The sequence below is a fragment of the Phyllostomus hastatus genome, unplaced genomic scaffold (genome assembly GCF_019186645.2).
Source record: "Phyllostomus hastatus isolate PE091 unplaced genomic scaffold, TTU_PhHast_1.1 phas_contig_159, whole genome shotgun sequence".
NCBI lineage: Eukaryota > Metazoa > Chordata > Mammalia > Chiroptera > Phyllostomidae > Phyllostomus > Phyllostomus hastatus.
Window position 1 is genome coordinate 40,015,579 of NW_025333640.1, and position 23,066 is coordinate 40,038,644.

General features: G+C 64.9%; 1 protein-coding gene across 3 annotated transcripts in view; it reads left to right on the top strand.

Moving 5' to 3' along the window:
• The window catches only part of PDE5A (phosphodiesterase 5A), a 72,679-nt gene extending 56,941 nt beyond the window's left edge, over positions 1 to 15,738 (top strand). For all 3 annotated transcript variants that reach the window (XM_045831289.1, XM_045831292.1, XM_045831291.1), the window contains exons 15-22: positions 1,877 to 1,964; positions 2,636 to 2,736; positions 3,960 to 4,037; positions 5,710 to 5,773; positions 8,617 to 8,691; positions 9,564 to 9,647; positions 12,555 to 12,738; positions 13,672 to 15,738. In XM_045831289.1, coding sequence (XP_045687245.1) covers positions 1,877 to 1,964; positions 2,636 to 2,736; positions 3,960 to 4,037; positions 5,710 to 5,773; positions 8,617 to 8,691; positions 9,564 to 9,647; positions 12,555 to 12,692 — 628 coding nt within the window. In that variant the 3' untranslated portion in view covers positions 12,693 to 12,738; positions 13,672 to 15,738. The remainder of the gene's footprint in view (positions 1 to 1,876; positions 1,965 to 2,635; positions 2,737 to 3,959; positions 4,038 to 5,709; positions 5,774 to 8,616; positions 8,692 to 9,563; positions 9,648 to 12,554; positions 12,739 to 13,671) is intronic.
• Positions 15,739 to 23,066: the final 7,328 nt, after the last annotated feature.

A 23,066-nucleotide genomic window follows, 5' to 3' on the forward strand; every position in this document is an offset into this window, starting at 1 on the left:
CGCTCTGGCTGTGTTTAAGGCAAAGAGAAAAAATCGTGTGGGTCCAGCACGGGGTCGGTAACACTTCTGGCCTGAAGTTAAACACATGTACATTGAGAATCTGATTTCATGGGGCAATTGCCAGGAGTTTCACATGAGGCCGAACTTCACGGCTTCCCGGAAAAGAGCGCAGGCCGGCTCGGAGGGGCAGTGCTTTTCCTGACGGGACAGGCGGGGCTTGGCTGGACGCTGGAGCCCGGCCAGCACTCGGCGGGAGGCGGGGTTTCGTTCGGTCGTGGTGCAGGGGCCGTGCGTCCCGCAGGGCTGGGGACTCCGGGCTCTGCGTCCGACCTGGGTTCACACCCTCCCTCTCCCGGGCTCTGGTGCGGCCTCGGCTGGGGTGCCAGTCTCTCTGCACCTCGTCTCCCCGATCTGTCGGTGGAACTGAGGCGGCAGTGCGCCTGCCCTGCAGGGCCGATGCGGGCTGCAAGGGCCAGTGCCCGTCCGTGCCCCGTGAAGCGGCCAGTACCTGCTTAAGTGTCGAGGAAGTCTCAGCAGCAGAGGCTGCGACGCTCCCACCTGCAGCAGCCTGCCCTGGGGCGTGCCCCTGCCTGGGATCCCGGGGGGTGGGGGGCAGGAACCGCCCCCACCTCGCCCCAGAGTGTGGGGCCAAGCGCTGCACCCCACACAGGCCGCGGTGCTCTGGAGAAACCATATGAAGTAGACAGCGAGGCTGCTGTCCACCAGCCCCCAGACTCCTGTGGCCACGGGTGACCGCCACACTCCAGGCTGCAGGGGCACGAGCAGGGACCCCGTGAGCAGCAGCTGGGAGGGCAGACCCTGTGGGCAGAGCAGTGCCCGGTGCCTTCTGAGGGCCCCTGTGGGGCGGTCGGCCCACGGGGCAGTGCCCGGGGCCAGGGGTGGGACTGAGGGACGCCGTGTGCCTCTGGGCGGGGACGGTGGGCGCCATCGGGACACAGCCGGAGCCGAGTGGGGAGGCTCACAAGCCCACCCACTGTGGTGACGGGCTAGGAGACAGCCGCACCTGGCGGGATGAGACGGCACTAAACGGACACCTCAGGTCTGGGAGCCCCTCATGCGCACAGAGGGACGGGCTCCGGCAGGGTGTCCTTGTGCCGGGGAAGGGGAGGGCCGGGCGGCAGGGGGCACGCTGGAGCTCACATTAGCCCCTGAGGTCTGCGTGGTGCGAAGATGCTGTCAGGGGGCCGGATGACCGGTCCTGCTGTCCTCGGCCGTCCCCCTGGGCCCCCTCCCCTCCCTGCCGGCCTGGATGCCATCTGCAGGTCGGCGGGTCCTGAGCTCAGACATTCACGTGCACCTCCACCCAGCCGGGCGCCCCTCCCGTTCCCCCCGGTTCCGGCCGGAGAGCTCCACGGGCGGAGATGCCTGGGTCCCCCGTGGGGACCTGCCCCCCCGCCCTGCCTCCTGCCACCGCCTCCCGGTGGAGTCCACCTCAGGCTCAAGGGCCGCCTGCCCTTCAGCCCTATTCCACAGGGAGGGCCCGCGTGGGTGTTTCGGATTCTAAACTAGTTACAGTCTGCAGTCGAACAGTGTCCCTGGCACAACTATCTCAGAGGCGTTCTCCCGCCTGGAGAAGTCCGTGCTTTGTCCGCACTCCCGCTGACAGAGCCCACGGGAGAGTCCCTGCTTGGAGCCGGCGTCTGGAGCCAGCTCGGCTCTGCGTGCTCAGTCCCTGGAGGTCACCCCTCTCTCTCTTCCCAGCAAAAGAGGGGCCAGGGCAAGCGGTTGGCTCCCTGCGTCTGTGAAGTAGCCTCTTGTTTGGCTGACCGGCGAGGAGGAGGAGTCAGGGGGCTGGCCCGTGGAGGGGCGCGGTCCTGTCCTCTGAGCCCCTGTCTCCCGGCCCCGGTCCCCCCAGGAGCGAGCACCCGCTGGCCCAGCTGTACTGCCACTCGACCCTGGAGCACCACCACTTCGACCAGTGCCTGATGGTCCTCAACAGCCCGGTGAGCGCCGGCCGCCAGGGGGCGCCCGAGGTTCCCTTGTCCTGTTCAGTCCTGGGTCTGGGCCCAGGGTCATCGTCCTGAGCTTGACTCCCTTGACTCCCGGGGTGGGCGAGGAAGGTGGCGCCGACCCCTGGCGGGTGTGGTGCCTTTCGGTGTTACCTGCGGGCCCTGCCCCACCCTCCTGTGCCAGCCGGAGCCTGCGGAGCGCACCCGGCTGGCCACGTGAAGTCAGCACTGCAAACAGGTGTGCCCAGACGTTGCTGGACGTGTCACAAAAGCCACAGAGAAAGGATTTTTTAGCACTCAATCGTTTAAAAGTTTCACAGCTCCGTTCTTTATGAATGGGGCCTTGATTTTTCCAAGTTCCACCTTCGGTCAGCATGCAGGCATGACCACGCCCCAGGCTCCGGGGTCAGGGCGCAGGCCCGGACCGCGGCCGGAGGAGCGGCCGGCTGGCGAGCAGGCCTGAGCCGGCAGCCGCGCCCTGCGAAGCCGCTTCTCTCCCGGGGGACGGCAGTGGGGGCAGGGCGGGCGGCTCGCTGTGTGCGGCGGTGGAGGCCGGCGGGTGCCCCCGCCCGCAGAGCCCGGAGCGCGGGGCCTGCGTCTGTCCGAGTCGGCAGCTCCCCCGCGGGGCAGGCGCGCACCGACGCCGGTTGTCTGTCCCCCCGAAGGGCAACCAGATCCTCAGCGGCCTGTCCATCGAGGAGTACAAGACCGCGCTGAGAATAATCAAGCAGGCGATCTTAGCCACGGACCTGGCGCTCTACATCAAGTGAGTGCCGGGCAACAGCCACAGCCGGCGGCGAGTGGGTGTCGGAGCCGCCGCGTCTCAGGCTGCGCGAGTGTCCGCGCCGAGACCGCAGGGCACGCGTCCGGGCAAAGCTGCCCGCGGACGGCGGACGGCGGACGGCGGACGGCGGACAGCTCCGCGGAGGGGAAACGTGGGCCTTCGGGGTGGCTGGCCCGGGACTCGGCATGTGCGTCCGCGTGTGACGCGTGTGCCCGTCCGGGGTGCACGTGGGCCTGGGGTCCCTGCGGCGGGTGGGGCGCGGGGCGGAACACTGACGGCTGGGGGGGGTTCCCCGGAACCCGTGGCCCCACACCCCCCAGTCCCCAGGGTCACTCATCGGAAGGTACGGGCCTTCAAAGCCCCCGCTTCTCTGAACACGGGCGGGGGGGTACTTTAAAGTCGGGGAGGATCGCAGAAAAGTCAGTAAACTTCGGCTGATTCAAAACGATCGCCGAATACAGATGATCAAATCAGCGAGCCCTTGACAAGCACCCGGAACCCCAAAGCCTTCCCAACCTTTCCCGGGCGGGGTGGGGCCTCTCCTCCGAACCCCCCCCCCCGCAGGCCCGCGTTTCCGTCTGGGGGCTCCGTCACCTGCGGCCCGTTCCATTCCGTTTCCCCATGTCTCCGGTGGGTCCAGCGCCTCTGACCCCCGGCGCCGCCTGCGGACAGTGCTGGGCCCGCGGGCGGTCGGCAGGGGGCGCCCGAGGAGCGCTGTCCCCGGTGCTCTGAGTCTGTCTGTGCTTCCGCAGCAGGGCGCAGCGCTGGACAGACACGGCGCAAGTGTCACGACCTCTCTCTCTACCCGTGTCATAACCCACCGGAGTTATCTGAAATCCGGCTGTAACCACACAGAGTTTCTTAGGCCGTGCACTTAAAATGTCTTGCGTCGGTCTCAGCACCACATTCCTAATTCGCGCTGTTTCATTTACTTGGAATCTCGGGCGAGAGCTGAGATGTCCGTTGTTGGGGCGTGGTACTAGGTGACCCCCAACGTGCCACCCACAGGAAGGGGTGGGAGGAGGAGCCGTGAGCTGCTCACGGTTTTGAAGGACGACCTCTGTGTCGGCCTCTAAGGCGAGTAAAAACCGTTAGAGATTCCCCCCCCCCAAAGTGAGTCCATGATTCTTTGTAGGACAAGGGGTAAGGTAAGTACCTAGGGACGCCTGCCTCCTAACCACCAGCTACTTCTCTTTGTTTTCAAGGCGGCGAGGAGAGTTTTTTGAACTTATAAGAAAAAACCAGTTCAGTTTCGAAGACCCTCACCAAAAGGAGCTGTTTTTGTGAGTAGCGTGGCCCTGTGGGCGGCTGCCGCTCTGCTCCCTGATGGGCCGTGTCCCTGCGGGTTTCACCGCGGCCACTGGCCCCAGCGCAGTGACCCTAGAGGCCGCCAGGATGTTCCAGGGTCGCACCAAGGGCCGGCCACGAACGGGCAATAGACATGCCGTTGCAAGTTCAAGTGCATAAGCCACTCCTTTGTGCTAGAAGCAACGTTCCAATGTGGTAGAGCATCGGTAACCAGCTCTAGGGTTCCCGTGTTTGGGTCCCCAAATCTTTGGAGCCAAAGAGCAGCGGGGGCATCCCGAGGGCCTGGGTGTGGGGGGCTGGTGGCGAGGGCTTCCTGCCCTGGAGCTGGGATGGCTGAGTCGGATGGTCAGGGCAGGGCCCTCCCAGGCGGGCTCCTGCTCCGCCCACCCCTGCTGTCCCGCCCACTGTGAGCATCATCCTGCCCTGCGCTGTTACCATGGCTACCTTCGCGGGGCCAGACCTGCATCCCTAGGAAAGAGCAAAGAGGCCGAGGCAGGACGTGGCGATGCTGGGACCGTGCGCTCCCTGACGCACTGTCCCTGCTTGGCGTGCAGCTGCACTCGGCAGCGAGGCAGCGATGCCCAGGCCCCCGCGGTCGGCTCCAAGGCCGCGCCGCAGACCACAGCCTCCGCGCGGTCCCCAGAGCGGGCCCCGGAGAAGTGTGGGCACGCGCTGTGCCGGGTGGGCTCCAGCCGGCCCTGCTCACCAACCCAAGGGAAACCGGACCCAGCACCAAGGCCGGGCGTGGCCCTCGGGCTCTCCCCCTGTGGCCGCGCAGTCTCGGGGTCACTTGCCGTCACCTCCCGAGTGCCTCACTTTGCGGGCGGCGGGGGTCCGGCGCACAGAGTGCAGTGTGCCCTGCGTGGGGGCGGCCGGTGCGGGGAGAACTCCCGAGACCCCTGGTGACGGTGGGTCCACACCGTGACGGCGCTGCCTGGGGCCCAGGGTGCTCGCCAGAGGTGGGGCAGAGGGTGCCAGAGGCGCAGAGCGGCAGGCGGCCGTCGTCTCTGTGGCCGTCCGTCCTTGGGGAACCAGGGCTCCCGGCTGGGCCTCCCTGCGGGGACCGGGGGCGCAGCCCTCCCCCCGAGTGTCCCCGTAGCACCACAAGGGCCTTCCTGCCGCTCCTCCCAATGAACTGAGAGGACAAGGTGGCAGGTGCTTGTGTCGGACATGGAAAACTCCACACTCAGGAGGGCACCGTGTGCACGCCGTGGTCTCGGTGCTGCGTCCCGGAGAGCGCGGTCCTCCCGGCTGCTCTTGCAGACACCGGCCCATGATTTCGGGTCCCCGAGTGTGGGAGGGAGTCGCACGGCCCCCTCCTGCCCGCTGGGCCAGGACCTCGGGCAATGGGACACGTTGCCATTTCATGGTCAGTCACTAGCGATGTGTGTTCTCATCTCTCCTTCACCATCCGGCTGCAGGAGGCGGCGTGCGGGCAGCGGCTCCCTGCTTAACCTGGCCTCGGCCCCTGGCTCTCACGGGTCAGCCGCGTGTCTGCGCCTGTCCTGTCCCTGTGTCTGTTGTCTTCACAGACGTCCATCCCCGGGGGTCGAGGGCTGGAATTCGGCTTCTCCCCTCGCAACGGTTTCCTGGGGGCGGTGCTCCCACCAGAGTAACGGGGCCGTGGGGCCGCTCTCTCCCCGACAGGGCGATGCTGATGACCGCCTGCGACCTCTCCGCCATCACGAAGCCCTGGCCCATCCAGCAGCGGGTAGGTGGCTCTCTCGGCGAACACGCTCACTGCGCAGTTACCACGGGAGAGGTCTGTGCTCTGGGGGGCAGCCCCGGAAGTGCTGGTGGAACTCGCTGTCTGATTTTCCAGTAGTACCAAAAGCAGATAAGGGGACACACAAATTTCCTCCTGGAGACCCGCTAGCACCCTGTAGTATTTGTGACGTGCACTGAGAAAGAGAACACCCCTGTTAACGCAGCAAACCCCTAGCGGCGGGTGAGTTCTGCGCGGGGAAGTCTGGCTTCTGGCCCCCTCAGGGGTGTTTTCAGCACCCCCTTTAATAATGGGACGGGGGAGAGCCTGGGTTTCCACCTTTCCTTCCCGTCTCCCCGTCCGGGCCCCGCCGTGAACACCCGCACTGAGGTCAGCACCGCGGGGCAGCAGCGGTCAGCAGAGCTGGTGTGGGGGACGGGCCAGCGGAGGGTAACAGGACGCTGGACGCGCCGTAGAACACTGAGTGGCGTTCAAAACAAGCGGGCGAAGGCAGGCGTCTCACTAGGCCACGTTAGGACGATCTCCCTCCCTGCGGACAGACAGCGGAAGGCGGAGCCGGGCCTGCCCTGCGAGCCGGAATCCCAAGCGGGGCCGAGGGCGCCGTGCAAAGAGTCAAACCGTCCGAGCACCAAGCGGACACAGGTGTGTGCGTTCCTCTGCGACCCAGGACTGAGAGAACCTCCTGACTATGGCTCAGCACGCAAACACGGAAGAGGAAAAGCCCAATACGTTCGATTCCATAACAAGGAAAAAATCAGGAAAACTGTTGCATGACAAAGACATGAGAAGCAAAAAGTACAAGGCCACGGTGAACTGGTGAAAGGAATCGCAACTTCTGTCTGATAGTTAATCCCCCTAATGTCACAGAACCAAAAACTGGAGAAGAAAAAGGCCAATAACTCTACAGAAAAGTGGGCCAAAGGCTCCAACAAAAATTCACAGAAAAATACGAACGACTGCTGCTCATTTGAAGAGCTCTCAGAACCTCAATCCCCAGAAAAAATACAAGTTAAAATGACACCCACACACACACAAAGCTTGTACCAAATCCTGTGACAGCTTTGCTCCCGACAGTCAGAAACTGGGCACCTCCCTCCTGGGGAGGGAGGGGCGGGGCCGAGGCGCAGAGGCGGGGGCGGGAGCTGCCTGGAGGGCCTTGCTCTGCAGATGCGGCTTCGGGGCGTGGAAGCGGCGCTCACGATCCCGGAAGAACGCTGGGTGTTCCCAACAGCGCTGAGCCCGGGGAGCAGGGGAAGCAGGGGAAGCAGACCCGGCCGTGGCTGAGAGACCACCCCGAGAAGGGCGGGTGCACCCCAGGGGACATCAGCACGACGACGAGACCACGTATCTGCAGGGGGACGCGCCTTAAAAACAGAAAGAACCGTCAAGAAAAGCCCTCAGTGCTGTTTCCAGGGATCGCACCGTCCGCGGTGATGCGGCCTGGGCATCGGGCCCCTGTCGCGTGTGACGTGGGGTGAGAGCACCCGAGAGGTGCCGCTGGGGCCGGTGGGGGCTGGGACTCTGCACGCGAGCGCAGACCAGGCCCGGGGGGTCAGCGTCAGGTGGGACCCCAGGGTGTCCTGGTGGGAATGGAAACACCGCACAAGTGTGTGCCGTGTCCCGGCCCCAGCCCTGGGGAGGCCCCCCGGAACCACCGGCGTGGTGCGCGAACGCACCTGGTGCCCGGCCGCGCGGAGGGGCGGGCAGGCGCCGGCAGGAGACGCTGGTGCCGGTCCCAGGCGAGTAGCACGCAGGTGGGCCCAGAGCAGCTGGTGCCGCAGCAGGTGCGGAGGTGCGCCCCCCCCCCACCCCCACGGGCTGGGACGGAACAGCGTGAGCACCCGCGGGGGTCGCAACGCACTGCACACGTTCTAGTGTGCGAGTTCGAGGTAACACTGAAGACAACCAAACAAAGCCTTCCCTGGTCGTCTTGGGAGGGCGCTCTGGCGGAGACCCACGTCATGTCTTTTAAATGTTAGTTAATGTGGAGAAGATCACGAGTTTCTCTTGCTTTTTTTTTAACCAGTTGTACTGTAGGGCACTAAATACGTAACTTTCGATTTATTGCATTTCAACTAACAACGGGAAAAGGAATGACTGGTTTGTCCCGAATCTCCGCGTCTGCAGCCCCCGAGTCACCGGGTCTAGACAGAGATCATTCACGGTGGCTAAGGCCCCAAACAGCGTCAGCCAGGCCTTGCGGAGCCCCCACCGGCGGCAGCGGCACTGCCCGTGCGGTAGTCGGTAGTCGTGGCGCAAACACAAACGAAAACAAGCCCAGTCTCCACCCAGCCCAGCTCCCCACCCCAGTGCCGGTGCCGCGTGGAGAACCGCCCAGAGACTCTCCCTGAGGGCAGAGAGAGAGAAGGGGCCAACCCAGACGGGGAGATGGGGGTGGGGACCACAGGGCGGGCGACCCAGCTTATGCAGCCGGATCGGGGCAGAGCGTAAAGGAAGGTGTTCGGAGAGAGGAGAGAGGGCCCCGGAGATGGAGAGGCACAAGGCCTGCGAGTCCCTTGCAGCGCAGGCGCCGAGTTGAGCTTTCTCAGGGCTCCAGGTGTGACCGGGGCTCAGGTGCTGTCTCCCTGGATGATGGATGCGTGCGGGGGGCGCCGGAGGGGGAACGCTCTGCCGCCTTCTGCCGTGCACACAGACCACAGACTCTGGCCTTCGTAGGGAGTTAGGCCCACGCCCCGGTCCCCGTTCTGCTCCGGTTTGCCGGAGGTGCAGGGAAGCTACAGATGCGATGGGTTTCACCGTCTCCGGTCACAGCCCCCTCGCAGGGCGATGCGCTTCCCGGCACCAGCCCGCCACCTGTTGTGTTGCAGATAGCCGAGCTGGTGGCGGCCGAGTTCTTCGACCAAGGGGACAAGGAGAGGAGGGAGCTCCACATCGAGCCTGACGTGAGTGTGAGCCAGTGGGCGGGGCTCACTCAGGCGATCGCGCAAACGCGTCGGGGGGTGCACTGCTTCACGGGTGTCACCGAGGACACTCCTCAGAAACACAGCTTCTTCTCACTGTGCTTCTCATCACATTGTGCCTACTCTCCTGTGACTGCTCCTTCCATTTAAGTATCACATGCTGCTTCTCGTGCCGACAGATGTCCCGCTGCGTGTCCGTGATTCCGCACACTCACGCAAACGTGTCCCTGTAACCCCCCCACCCCGCTGCCTTTCCTGTAGCACTGGCCCTGCTCGCTCTTCGCAGCGGCACTGCGATAAACCGCGCGTTGCTGACGTGTCCGTCACCTCCTCGGGGTGAACGCCCAGGACTGCCGGGGACGGGCACGCGGGTGCTGAGGGGCTCCCTCACGCGACCTGCCCCCTGTATGCCCTCTGTGTGGGGACCGAGCCGCGGTGGCCTGTGGCCTCGGCGCCCTCTTCTGAGGGTGTTCGGTTCCGCGAGGGCGGACGGGTTGGAGCCTGTGTGGCGTCCAGGGACAGGTCAGTGGCTGGCTCTGCGTCGGCCGTGGACTTGAGGTCAGAGGTTGACTGCGGGTGAGGGGTGGAGTTTAGGCAAGGTCGCCGATGGACTCTCGGTCAGTGGTCAGCTCTGGCCGGTGGTCAGCTCCCGGCGATGTGGGGGGCGCCCCAGCCAGGACAGCCGAGACAACAGGGGCTCGCAGTGCCGGCGGCAGTGCGGGAGGCCGGGGCAGGTGAGCGGGTTGCAGGCTCCCCCGGCCGGCCCGGCGACCGGCCTTCCTGGGGCCGGCGAGCCCCGCGCTCTGTCCCTGACCGCCGGTGTGTGAGCGTGGGCTCCCGCGCTTGTGTTCCAGGACCTCATGAACAGGGAGAAGAAGAACAAGATCCCGAGCATGCAAGTGGGCTTCATCGACGCCATCTGCCTGCAGCTGTACGAGGTATCTCCACGGCAGCCGCGGGTGTGCCGCGCTCGGGCGGGCAGTTACGGAGCGAAACCGCGAGTGAAGCGAAGTGACTGGCGTTAGGCGCTGGTGTTTATCGTTTCTTCTGCCGGTGCACAGGCTGTGTGCAGGGAACAGGGGACTTGTTCTGTGTTTACTCACACACGGTCACGCCTCAAAGCGTAGCCGCCTGCTGTGCGCGCTGGGCCTGCACGGGCGCGGGGACCGTCCCTGGCGGGTGGGGGGGCGCTGGGCACAGGCGAGTCAGCACCCGCTTTTCAAGTGGAAGCTTTGGACCAAAGAAAGGAAACTGTCCAGCCCCCTCCCACTGAGGACCGCAGCTTTGATGTTGCTAACAAAGCTTCCCACGGGGATGAAAGGGAGCGGCCAGGAGCGTCCTGCACGTCCGGTCTCCACACACCTGCTGGCCCGGGGTTTGTGTCCCCGAGTTGCAGCTCTGTCCCAGAGACACCCAGTCCGCTCGTTCAGATGTTGGTGCTCTGAGCACGGGGGAGAGGTGCTGTCCTTGTCTTTAGAAGGTCAGACGGGAAACTGTCTAGGTTTCGTTTGGAAAAGGGCATTTCTCCTGGTGCCATCACAGAAGGTCAAGGCCAAAAGCAGCCCCCAGCCTCGGACCTGGGTCTGTGAGGCTCACCTCCCGGGACGTGGGGCTCTGCCCCAGTCGGGCAGGCGCATGGACCGCCCTTCTCACCCCAGGAATTTCTCAACAAAGCTGGGGCCACTGAGCGGGAGGGGAGGGGAGGGCAGGAAGGGGAGGAGGGAGGAGCACGGGTGTGCCGCAGGGACAGCGAGAGTCCCGCTGTGTCAGGTCCATTGTCCCCCCCCTCGCACAGCAGGGCCCAGAGCGCTGCCTCCCGCACCCCCAAGTTTCTGCTCGTCCACGCAGGCTCGCTCTCCAGGCTAAGAACTCCTCGGTTCCAGGTGCTGGCGAGTCCCCTGATTTCCCCCCGAGCCAGGAGAGCGCAGTCAAAACCGCAGACCCCGTGCCGGGGCCCCTCCCCCACGTGCACCTGTGCGCAGACCCCCGTGCCGGGGCCCCTCCCCCACGTGCACCTGTGCGCAGACCCCCGTGCCGGGGCCCCTCTCCTCCCCCACGTGCACCTGTGCGCAGACCCCCGTGCCGGGGCCCCTCTCCTCCCCCCAGGTGCACCTGTGCGCAGACCCCCGTGCCGGGGCCCCTCTCCTCCCCCAGGTGCACCTCTGCGCAGACCCCCGTGCGGGGGCCCCTCTCCTCCCCCCACGTGCACCTGTGCGCAGACCCCCGTGCCGGGGCCCCTCTCCTCCCCCAGGTGCACCTGTGTGCAGACCCCCGTGCCGGGAACCCTCTCCTCCCCCAGGTGCACCTGTGCGCAGACCCCCGTGCCGGGGCCCCTCTCCTCCCCCAGGTGCACCTGTGCGCAGACCCCCGTGCCGGGGCCCCTCTCCTCCCCCCACGTGCACCTGTGCGCAGACCCCCGTGCCGGGGCCCCTCTCCTCCCCCAGGTGCACCTGTGCGCAGACCCCCGTGCCGGGGCCCCCTCTCCCCCCCCCCACGTGCACCTGTGCGCAGACCCCCGTGCCGGGGCCCCTCTCCTCCCCCCCACGTGCACCTGTGCGCAGACCCCCGTGCCGGGGCCCCTCTCCTCCTCCAGGTGCACCTGTGCGCAGGGCTCCACTCCTCGGCCCCGCTCCTAAATGCTATGCGTCCAGGTGCATACGCTTACTGTTATCCGTTACAGAATAATATTCTCACCGAGTGAGAATGAGGAGAAGCGAAAGGCAGATAGAACGACCTATGATTCCACTGCTGTTAACCTAAAAGACCAGAGTGAACTTCTGGAGGGGGCCCCTTGTAGGACAGCCCCCCCCCCGCACCCGGGGGAATGTTCTAGGAAGCCATCTGTGTCAGAGCGTCAGCAGGCGTTGCTGTGAGACGCTGCGTGGGTCTCTGGGATGGTGGTGAACTGTTTTTGAAGACTCTTGATGCTTCACGATGAGTGATTTATGGGCGCCCCCGCCCACACTGAGTGAGCGTTCAGCAGCTTTTGACCAAAACAGCGTGAGCCCATGCCCCACCCTCCTGTTCACCCGACTCGCCCCAAGTGACTTTTTGTTTGTTTCCCCGGATGAAAAAGTCCTCAGAGGGAAACATTTTGCCCATGTGTAAGAAGTGAAACAAAAATGGCAGAAGCACTAAAAGGCATCAAAATTAATGAGCTCAGAAACTGTTTTGAGCAGTGGAAAAAACACCTGGGCAGGTGTATTGCATCGGATGGAGAGTACTTTTAAGGTGACTGAAGTGTAAACACGTAAGAATAGATACACAATTTTTCATAGTTCCAGTTTGGGAGGCCCCCCAGCACACACTCTGACATTTTCATATTTTTCATTTTATGGGCATTGCTTGCTGCAGCCCAGAAGGCCTCGCAGCGCACACCTTTCTGTGCAAACCGTGCCCGCAGCAAAGACTGCAGACCAGCTCCGCAGACCACCACCCCCCCAGTCCCCCCCCACCCCGGTGTGGGGCCTGTAACTCAGTGTTTCTCTGTTACAAAGGAAGCCGCAGTGAACTTCCTTCATCTCAGTATGTACAGCACTACAGTTGCTAAATAGTAACGCCACGAAGCGTTATGAATTGATCTGTACTGGGATCTTGGATTAAAAAAATCGATTCCAGCGCATGGCACGAACCCCTTTTACGGAAAAGCGCGAAAGCCACGGCGGCGGGTCCAGTGGCGCGGAGGGAGACACGTCTGCGCCGGTAGAAGGCGGAACGTGCGGTCCCCCCGCCGAGCGGCTCTCGCAGGCCTGGCGCCCCCTTTCTGCGGGGCGGCTGCGTGGCCTGGGCGGCGGGGGCGGCCCCAGCCTCCCAGCAGCTCCCTCTGTCTCGCGCCCTCCCCGCAGGCCCTGACCCACGTGTCCCAGGACTGCTTCCCGCTGCTGGACGGCTGCAGGAAGAACCGGCAGAAGTGGCAGGCCCTGGCCGAGCAGCAGGAGAAGAACCGGGGGAACGGGGCCGGCGGCCGGGCCCCGCAGAGTTGACGCCCGCGGGCCGCGCGCCCTGCCCCGCCGGACGCTGCACGGCTGGGTGGGTCCCCTCCGGCGCGGTACGGGTGTTTTTTGCACAGCTTTTGAGCGCACAGCGGCAACTGCTGTTCTCCGGGCGGTTCCTCCTCTCCGCTGTCTGGGTTTGGCGCCACCGAGCGGAGGGCGCAGGTGGCCCGCAGTCCGCAGGGGTCTGCGCGCTGGCAGTGCGGGCTGCGTTCTTGCCCTCGGGAATTTTCAGAAATGAGTTTTGTGGGTTTGGAACTGCCCGTCTTTCATGAATGTCTAGAATCTCTTCTTTAAAATAGGTTAGGAGAACACTGAATGTATTCTGGGACGTTTGAAACCTTCGTAGGACAGGGGAAATTGAAGGCGGAGGGGATTTAAGGGGAAGAAGGATCTTTGTCCACAACGTATTGTGTTGACAAAGCAGCTAAAACTCGAAGCAAACGGGAAGCACTACGAGGCGGTACTCTAAAGCAAAGCTGTTTCATCGGTCGCCGCTGACTCGTCAAGGGGCAGGGGTGACCCTGAGATGCAGGCAGTGGTCAGTGGCTCTGCCCCCCTTCACCCAGTTCCCTCCAGTGCAGGAGTGGGCGTGCGTGCGCCCCTGCACCCAGGCCGCCCGGGGCGGGGAAGCAGAGGAGGCAGCAGGCGGCTGCTTCTGGACAGGGAAACCCGCCCCAGATGCATGGACATGTGGGGCTGGAGCAGGGACACGGGCGTTTGCTCAATTTGTTAACCAACCCCCCCCCCCGCCAAAAAAAGTTTCTGAGCTTCTGTCACGGGCCGGACAGAGCAACTCGGGGGGGTGTGGAGATGCAGTGTCAGAAAAGGCCTTCCACTAAAACACGTTTCCATTTGTATCTTTTTTTTTTCCCTAAACTTCCTGAAATCCAACGTGCTTCTTAAGTGTTTGAGATTCTGGGTGTGTATGTGTATCTTGAGATACTGTGTCTTTGTTCTTGCCATTCAGGTAAAAAAAAAAAAAAAAGGCAGAACCACGTGTGTGGCCCTCACTGTGCGGTGAGCGCGGCCAGCCCCGGAAGTCACCGCCCGCGAAGGCTGCGTGGGATTGTCACAGGCTCCGGTTTCCGGGGACGTCCTTGTTTCTGCTGCCTGTCACACAGATGCGATCTGTCAGGGCGCCTCCCGGTGGCACCGAGTGCCAGCTGCCGGCTGTCACTGGGATTGCCAGGTGTGCGCACCTGCCGCGCTCCTGGGCCCCCTGGGAACAGAACACTGCGCGGGAGGAGCGGCAGCCGCTAAGCACTGCCCACGCGCCCTGCACGGAGACTCGCGCCGAGGCTGTGGGCATCCGCTTCCGCGGCTGTTCCGACCTCCCCAGCACACGTCACTGCGGCTCCACACCACAGAGTGGACTCTGCCCTGGGAATTCCTGCGTGTGTCTTGTTCACAAGCACAAAGAAACACTCAGATGAGAGGGACATCGTGTGGCTTGCCCTTAGGTTGCGGTTGACTTTTCTTCACTAGTTTAGAGATGAGAAGCCAGGCGAGGCCACGCCTGGGCGTTTTAGCTCGTGCAGAAGGAGAGGAGTCCTTTAGGGCGGGTCAGCTGGTTCCCATGATGCTGACTTTTAGGAAAATCGTTCCAGTACACGGATTATTAATGTCTGGTGTGTGGGCACACATCGGAGTTTCTGCTCTCACATGGATATTTTCTGTCCAGTGTCTTTGTGAGTTGGAAACACACACACACACACACACACGGCAGGCCACAGTAGGCTGCAGCCATCTGCACAGAAAACAAGGGTGACAAGTGACAGCGTAAGACTGAGCTCCGCCCCAGGCACTCGGCCCCGCGGGGCTGCCCGGGCCTCCCCCTCTGAATGCCCCTCTCTGCCTAGGCCTGTGCCTCTGTTGTCCCAGTAGTCCGTTCTCGTTTTAACTGAGAAATGCGATGCCGTGTCCCTTCGAGTTGGAGCCCCCATGGCCCCCACTCCTCACTGAGCTCCCCGTGGAGCCACCCGGCCCTCTGCTCTTCCGAGCGCCGCCGCGGCCCCCCGGGTCCTGTGTGGGCGGGCGCGGGTCACAGGCTCTGGGCGTCGGGACCAGCCCGAGGAGTCAGGTGTGGGTGAAGTTGCTGTGTTCACGGAGGGCGTCCCAGAAGGCCGCCCCTCCGTCAGCCCTGGCGGGCCCTGGACCCCGCCGTCAGGACGGGACCTCAGCCCACGTGTCACCTCTCACACGGAGTGTCCGGGGCTGAGAAAGCAGAGCCAGCACCTTCGCGCGGCCTCTCCCGCACCCACGCCGCCGTGAGTGCGGGAGGCAGAGGCCCGTGGGCCATGGCCCCGGAGAAAAGCCCTGCAGACCACAAGCTCCCTGCGGCGAGCCCCCCGCTCTGAAGACGGCCCTTCCTTCGCCGTGACGGCCGCAGGAGGGGCAGGAAAGGGGACCGGAACGCGGGGCTCCGGGGGAAGCTGGCGCGGGCAGACCCCTGCCTCACAGCGGGCACCTCTGGGTCCAGCACAGAGCGTGGACTGCAGGCCACCCCAGGCTGACCGAGGGTTTCCCCGTGTCTCTCCCCGACTGTCGTCCCCTGGCCCGGTACGGCCGTCATGAGCAGCGCTGCTTTGCTTTCACAGAATCAGTTTCCCATGGGGGGGGGGAGGACTGTGCTCGCCACGCTGTCCTGTGACGGCTGCAGGCCAGCAGGGCGCTGGACTCAGTGCTCTCTGGACGCCCGCCGGTCCACTTCCAGGGGTGCCCCCTGGTGCGGGGCGGCCGGCTCAGCTGCAGAGATGGGCGCCGCCCTGGGCGCACAGTCTCTGCCCGCGGCCCCGCACCGGGCCGGCCGCCTTGCCGTGGAAGCCGAGGGAACGATACGTCACTCTGCTTTCGTCGGTGGCGGTTTCCCAGGGACCCCTGTCCCTGGAACTCAGTGAGACTCCGGTAGTGACCACCCTGTCCCCTCGCCAGTGGAGCGCGCAGAGCCTGCGGACACCCGCGGTGGGGAGTCACCTGTGGCACGGTCTCGGGGCCCGAGGACGGGGGGGTTGAATCTCACTCCGCCCACCCATGTCCTCCTCAAAAAAAAAAAAAGCCTGTGTAAGCGTGTCTGAACAACGCTGTCGAAACCCATGTAAATAGTTGAAAATACAGGTTTCTATCACAGGTTCGGGAGAGAGAACCTCCTGAGCCGTCACTAGCCACTGTTGATACCTATTTGTATTCCGATGCCTTTTCAATACATTTGAACAAACATAGAGTTTACGGCACTATTTTTGTACTAGGACAAAGGGGTTCCTGTGTGTACCATGTGTAGCGCTCAGGTCGCTGGGAGCCGTGGGGACCGCGGGTGTCTGGCCGTCCCGCTGCCCACGTGGGCGGCGTGTCAGAGACAGATCACTTCGGAGGACACTCACGGGGCGGCCCTGCGCTGTGCGGACCCTCCCCGGCCCGCCGCTCCCTCGCGTCTCCGTGCTGTGTGGAAATAAAGAGAGTGGACACCAGGTGTGACTGCGGCGTGATTCTTGCGGGCGTGGACTCTGGGGCGGGGGGGCGGGCCCGCGGAGCTCGGCGTGCGCTGCCGGCCCGACACGCGAGCCCGGAGCCGGCTGGCTTGGGAGCCCGTGCGCAGTGCACGTGGCGCTCTCGTTAAGCTTTAATTGCAAGGGGCCCCGAGTCCGTTCTCACGGGTGCAGGTGGGCCCCCCGGAAGCTCGGGAGACAGGCAGCTTTGGCGAGCTTGGGTTTCAACGGGTTGCAGCGCCCTCCGGGGCTGCGCAGCTGGGGGCAGCAGGTGGGCTTCAGCGCAGGGCTCCTCCCTCTTCGTTTGGTTTCCCGCCGGACACGCCCCCTCGTGTGGGCGGAGCCTCCAGGCCCCGCCCAGCCCACGAAGCCAAGGGCCCGCACCACGGCGGCCCCACAGAGCCATGCTGTAGGTTCCCCGACCGCCAGAGGGCAGCAGATGTTCGAAGACGTGACCCTCCAGGTCGGGGGTCAAACAACGCCCAAGGACTGCTTTTCAAAGGGCTTTACTAGCCACCGAAAAATGATCAATGGGGAATTAAGACCGGCTCGCTGCCCGGCGTCCAGCGGCCGTTTCCCCGTGGTTTTCTGCAGGAGCGCTGGCTGACCACCCGAGTGTCTCTGACCGGCTGCCGCTACTCCGCCCACGGGGCCTCGTGCCCCCCGGGGCAGACACGCCCCCTCCCCCCCGCCCCGTCCTTGCACTCCGTGGTGCTGCCTCCTCGTCCCGCGCCCGTGTGCGGCGTGTGCGGGTGTCGGGCGCGGCTTTCGGGTGTTAACCTACGACGTGAATGGAAACCCCCCCCAAGTGCGGAGGTCACGCCCTGACTCCAAGCCACAGTTGGCCTTGGGAGGGATGGCTGTGTGTTTCCAGTTTGCAGACCATCTGTTCGAAATAGAAATCCACAAGACACTTAATGAGTGGGGTCGAACCACGGATCATTTTCACCAGAAGCAGCCCGCCTCACTGAAAGGCGAGTGTGACTCCCCTCTCTGCCGTGTGTGTGTGTGCACGCACACGCGTGTGTGAGGCCGGCAGCAACCCCGCTGGCACACGCCGGACCCCTCTCTCTGCACCACAGGCAGAGGCCGAGGGGCGGGGGAGGGGCGAGCGCCCACGGCCGGCCTGGGCCCCCCCCCCAGCTCCCGCACAGACAGACGGGCCTTGAAGCCCGGTTTCACTTCCCGGCGGCGTCCTCTGGGCCCGTGGGAGTGTTCGTAGCCTTCAGATGACCCCAGTCCAGCACATTCTTACAAGAAACAAGCTTCCCCTTTCCCAGCCAGCTCTGTGCACGGCAGGAACTCCCTGGCCCGGCTCACCGCCCCACGGAGGAGGACAGGCCCAAGACGCGGCCAACCCCGGCCCGGCCGGCCCAGCTCTGCCCTCTCCAGCAAGGACGGCAGAGGCCGTGGCCAAGGCTGCTTCCGAGCCCTGGGGGAGTAAGGAGCACGCTTCTTGGGCCGTGAGGGCAGGCCTGGGAGCGAGTGTTACTCCTCTGTCTCTCGAAGCCGCCGCTGCTCTTGGGAGCCCCTGGCTCCCCCGCACGCGTCCTGGAGAGCGTGGCTGGCCCTCCTGCTCTAAGAGCTCCCCGAGCCCACGGGCTGCCCCGCCCCCCCCCCAGCCTCCCGGCCTGTGTTCCTGCACTTCGAAGGCACTCGGCGAACACTGAGTGGAAGAAGACACTTCCATCCTTTCCCGCTGGACACAAAATGCAGTTTCCTATACAGAAGGGAGGAGGGAACCGCAGTGAAGGGCAGTGGAAAAACCAATCCGGCCTATTTAGAGACTCGGTTGGACGAGAGCCAGAATTTCAGGTGAAATAACCACCTGAACTAAACAAGTTTTCAGAAAAAAATACTCGTCCCCTGCCACGAGAATTGCGCCGGCCACCTGGCCTCTGCTAACGACTGGTGGGCATCGGTGGGGCTCTCGGGGCGGGGGTTGGACCGCGTTGGTGGGGGCCAGGGACCGTTCCCAGCATCTAGAGGCCAAGGATCTGGTGGCGAAAACAAGATTTACATTTTAAATAAACAAGCAAACAAACGCTGACATTCATTCACAAAACAGCGGGTTCCCTGCCAGGGCCAGGCCCGGCGAACGCCGCCGCGGGCAGGTCTCAGGAGCTTCTCGGCCCCCGCCAGGGCAAGGACAGGAGTGGACGGCACTTAACTCAGACTTGCGGGTCGCAGGCGGCTCCCCGAAGGGCGTGGCGCCTGGTTGAACCCGGCGATCGACCGGGAGACGGCGCGCCAGGCGGGGAAACAGCGGGGAAAGCCCGGGCCGCGGACAGCGCCGCCCAGGGAAAAGCCCGGTTCGGTTCTCGCCGCAGCCCGACGTCCAGGCGGGGCGGAGGGACGCGGGCTCAGGGTCGGGAGCGCGGATCTGAGGCGGCGCTCTCTCCTCCGCACGCCCCACGGGGACAGAGCCGCGGGGAGCCCGGCGGCGACGCCTCCGCCACCAGAGTGACACTTCTGTTGGGAGACCCCAGCAGGTTGGACCCGCGGACTCACGGGAGACCCGGTTCTCGTCCAGTTCGGTGGGCTTCCCATCTCCACAAGAGCATGCGCAGTCCCGCTGCGCCCGGCGAGCCCCCAGGGGCCGGGCAACCCCAGGGCTCGGAAGCCTCAGCTGTGGCGGTGAGGCCGGCCGCCCCAGGAGGCTTAGCCGTTTGTCCCGCTGACCGTCCCCTTCTCCCCAGAGAGAGAGAGAGGACCTCCAGCCGCCACCCGGAGGGGCTGTGCCCGGCCAGGAGGGGCCCAGGGTGGTCTGGGCCGCGCAGGAGGCAGGTGCCAGCGGGCACTGTGGCTCCGTCCTGCGGGGTCCACCACCCACCCCGGCACCCGCCCGCCCACCCCTACAGGGACAGACCCCTGCGCTCCCGGCCCCCGGGGGGCTGCAGACTGGTGACCCTTCACCCACAGCTGCGACCCTCCCAGCACCGCCCTGACCTGGAGGGCCCCCCCACCCCGAATCTGGCTCAGTTGGGGGGCGGGGCAACACCCAACCTAAGTGAGGGGCAGAGCTGAAGGCTAGTCCAGGCCCCGACCTCCAAACTCTGCAAAGCACAGGGCAGGTGTGCCCCCGCCCCTTCCCCCCCCCCACCCCCCACCCCCCCCCCACCCCCCCCCCCCCCCCCCGCAGTCCGGGCCGGGCCCTGCCGCCCTGGCCCACCCCCAGGTGTCTCCCAGGGCGCACCCTCCTACAGCCCCGTTCCACGGGTTGAACGAGGCATCGCTGAGAGGGGATTTATGTGGTTACTCTTCCTGCCGTAAGTGTGAAATGGACTTGCATGTCAATGTGCATGCTAATAAGAGTGCTAATAAAGGTACTAATAAAAGTGTGCATGTTTCTTGAACTTCTGTCTTATCCTTTGCACAAAGTTTGCCACAAACGTGGACTTCACGACATGCACTCATTTTCACCCGCAGCCCCGGGGCCGCAGACCCCTGCGCCCCCGGGGGGGCGTGCTCAGGCCCAACGCCCCCGCCGGTGCGGGGGCTGCGCTTCCGCTCACCGCGCCGTCACCAGGGCAGCCGCGCAGCGGCCCCGCCGGCGGTCTCTGGAGCGTTTTAGGAGAGCGGCGTGGTGTCGCACGCAATTCCACTTCTGTGTCTGCGTCTGTGTCTGCGTCTGCGTCGCGCGGGTCACTCTGGCAGAGCAGTGTCTGGGGTCTCCGGGGCCCTGTGCCACGGGCTAAGACGACCCTTTGGATGAGAACTCGTTCAAACCCCGGTCACGCCGCCCCACGCCAGCCGGGTCCCAGGGACCGCCCCTGCCTGTGGCCAGCACGCTGCGGCTGAGTGTACGGGGCCCGACGCTGTGCGGGCTGGGCACAGGGAGCAGGGTCACTGGGGTGACCAGAGCCGACCGCTGACCGCTGACCATGGGGCACGCCACAGAACCGCACGCTGCGTGGACTCAGGAGGGGGCACGCCCGTGCGCACCTGGTGCCACAAATCGGCCAAAGGTCCCTTCCCTGGTTTCAGAGAGGCATCTTTGACCGTTGGCACCAGTAATAATTCTGTATGGTGTAAACTACATAGATAACAAAAAGTTATTGAGTGGATTGCCCCTTGAAAACACTAGCTAAGGAAAAAATGTGAAAATAAGTTTCACAAAACGTTCAGGGCCTGCCAGGATGTGCCTGTGTCCTCCACTGGAGTCTGATTCGCTCCTCCCCTGACCGCTGCCCCCCCAGGCCCCGCCCCCCCGTCCGGGGACACGCCCCTCTCAGAGGGGCTGACAGCTGCCTGGTGGGAAAGCCCTTCCTTTTTCCCTGAAGGAGACAGGCGTGGTCGCCTCCCTGCGGGGACGGCCAACCCGGCAGAGATGGGGGGGTGGGGGGAGCCGACCCCAGGGCGAGGCCTGCGGAGTGGAGGTGGAGTGGGGGGGGCCTGCAGAGGAGGCTGACGTGACCCGCTTTCTGGGGCGTCTCTAACAGGAGAACAAGTGCTGTGACGCCCTCCTACGACGGACCCCCATGCGGGGCCGATGAGGGGCGGCGGGCGGCCTGGGCGGCCGTCCATTCCCTCTGCACCCGGCGCGTTCCCAGTTCCCAGTTCCCAGTTCCCAGAGAAGCTGGTGGAGCAGCGGCCTTCGGAGACCGTCTCCCCCCACCTCATGTGCAGCCCAGCACATGGGGGGGGGGGGCAGGGAGTGCTGGGGAACCGTAACTGAAACCGGAGACGGCGACTGCTCCGGCAGCGGCAGCGGGACGAACTCGGAGGCCGGCGGGCGGCACAGGCACCCACGGCCGTGGGGACTGGGAGCGTGGCCCCGAGGGCTGCTCCAGTGGACGCGGGGACGCGCCCCGGGGACCGAGGACGCGGGCTGCTCACGACCAGCCTCCGGACAGCCCAGGACGCAGACGGCAGGTGCGCCCCGCACTTGACCGTCTGCGTGTGACCTCGGCCCCTCACTCACCACGCTTTTCGAGTTCACGTTCACTTTGAACCAGTGTTTCACTAAAACGCTGTTTATCTTGGGAGCTGAGTTTTGCAGGCCCCCCCCCCACACACACACAGTTCTGCACTCAAGGTGAGGGCCTCCCCAGCTGCCCCCAGCCCCAGACCTGACCGAGGGGCACAGGTAACGAAGTGTGAGCCCCCCTGTGCCCGCGGAAGTCCGGGCAGCGCGCAGAGGCGGTGACTGCGCAGGGCCTCTGACCGCGGGTCAAAACACGGAAGGCAAGAGACGAGATGGGAACTACAGGCAGGAACGTCAGCCTGGGGTCATTCAGCCAGCATCCTGCGTGGGAGGAGGGTGGAGGGCTGCCTGGAGGCGGTGGCTCCAGGACACACTGCCGGGGTACGGGAGCTCAGGAGCACCGGCAGTGACCACGGGCAGGGAGGGCCTGCTCGTGCGGGGTGGGAGATGAGGACCAGAGCAAGCAGAGGGGCCACCCCGGCCCTCCGACCCCCCAGCCCTCCGACCCCCCAGCCCTCCGGGGTGAGGCAGACAGGATCACCATGCGTGCTCTTGCCGGGCCCCCGGCAGCCAGACCCCCGCACGGGGCAGGGGGGACAAGCAGTCCTGACTGAGGGAAGTCAGAGTTCCGTGACACAGCAGACAGACCACTTGTAGAGGCTGAACTGAAACCAGGACCTCAACGTTGAAGAGGCCTTGGGCCTCAGGCCCTGCTGGGGAGCTTGCCTGTTACAGCCCCCGGGAGGAGGGGCCTCGGGGAAGCCTGGCGCAGTGTGCTGATCCCCCCCCCACCACCACCCAGCCACACCCCGCCCCGCCCAGGCCCTGGGAAGACACCCACGGGGCTGCTGCATTTTCCTGGGGCCCAGGGATAAAGCCCCCCCAGTGACAGACGCAGGCGAGGACGGGTTTGCAGTGTCCCTAAACTCCCTGCCTGGGCTTGCTCCCCCCGGGCCGAGGCGGGTGGCTGGGGAGACGAAGGGATAAGCAGAGAGATAGGGAGGGCCAATCAAGTCATCAGAGGGAGCGAGTCCACTCACAGCGACCTCTGCCCCGGGCAGGTGGCGAGGCCAGGAGTGGCTGCTGTCGCGGAGGAGGAGAGCCACACGCCACTTGGGGGCAAACGTCAGCGTCCCCTGAGGCGGCCCAGGGGCCTTATCTGCGTTCCAAAGGTCCCCGAGGCCCCCGCCCGTGCGGAAGAGCTGGCCGCAGCGAGAACGCTGCACCCCGGTGCCCGCGCCCGGCCGGCCCGCCCGCACCCCGGCGTCCTCAGCCGCTCCGCCGCCCTCCGATTCACGAGCGCACGCGCCCTGAGCTCTCGGCAGGGCTGCGGGGGGGCTCTCGGGCCCCTCCCTTAGGTGGTGCCGAAGGGAGGCGTGTGTGCGGCGAATGTCGCTGTGTGCACACACACGTACATAGGAACACGTGTGCATGAGTGTGCACACACACCCACAGGCCTCACCCTGGAAGAACCCTGCACAAATGTCACCGTCATGGCGGCCAGTTGGTAGGACTAGGGGCCCTCGATTTTTTCTTTATGCCTTTTAATATTGTCTGACTTACGTACACTCACTGCTCCTTAACTTGTAATGCTGAATTTTCCTTAACGATGTAAAGGAGCATTCAACACAGTGAGCAAGTGTGCAGACAGCTGGCCACCTTCCCCGTGTTTACAGAACAATGCCTGTGCTGAGTCCCCCGCGGTGCTCTGCCGGCCGGGCGGCCCTGGGGCCAGCGGTCTGCGTTGGACGTCCTCCTGGGGAGCCTGTGATGGGGCACCTCGATTCACGGCACAGCAGGCAGGGCCCCGGCGTCACACCGGGGGCCCCGGGAGCCAGAGTGGACAGCTGGGGCCCGTTCGCTGCTACGCGGCCAGTTAGCTCCTCGTGGGCTGAGCCTGGAGCAGAGACGCAGGCACGAGGGCGGTCATTGGGGAGCACACGCCTGCCTGGC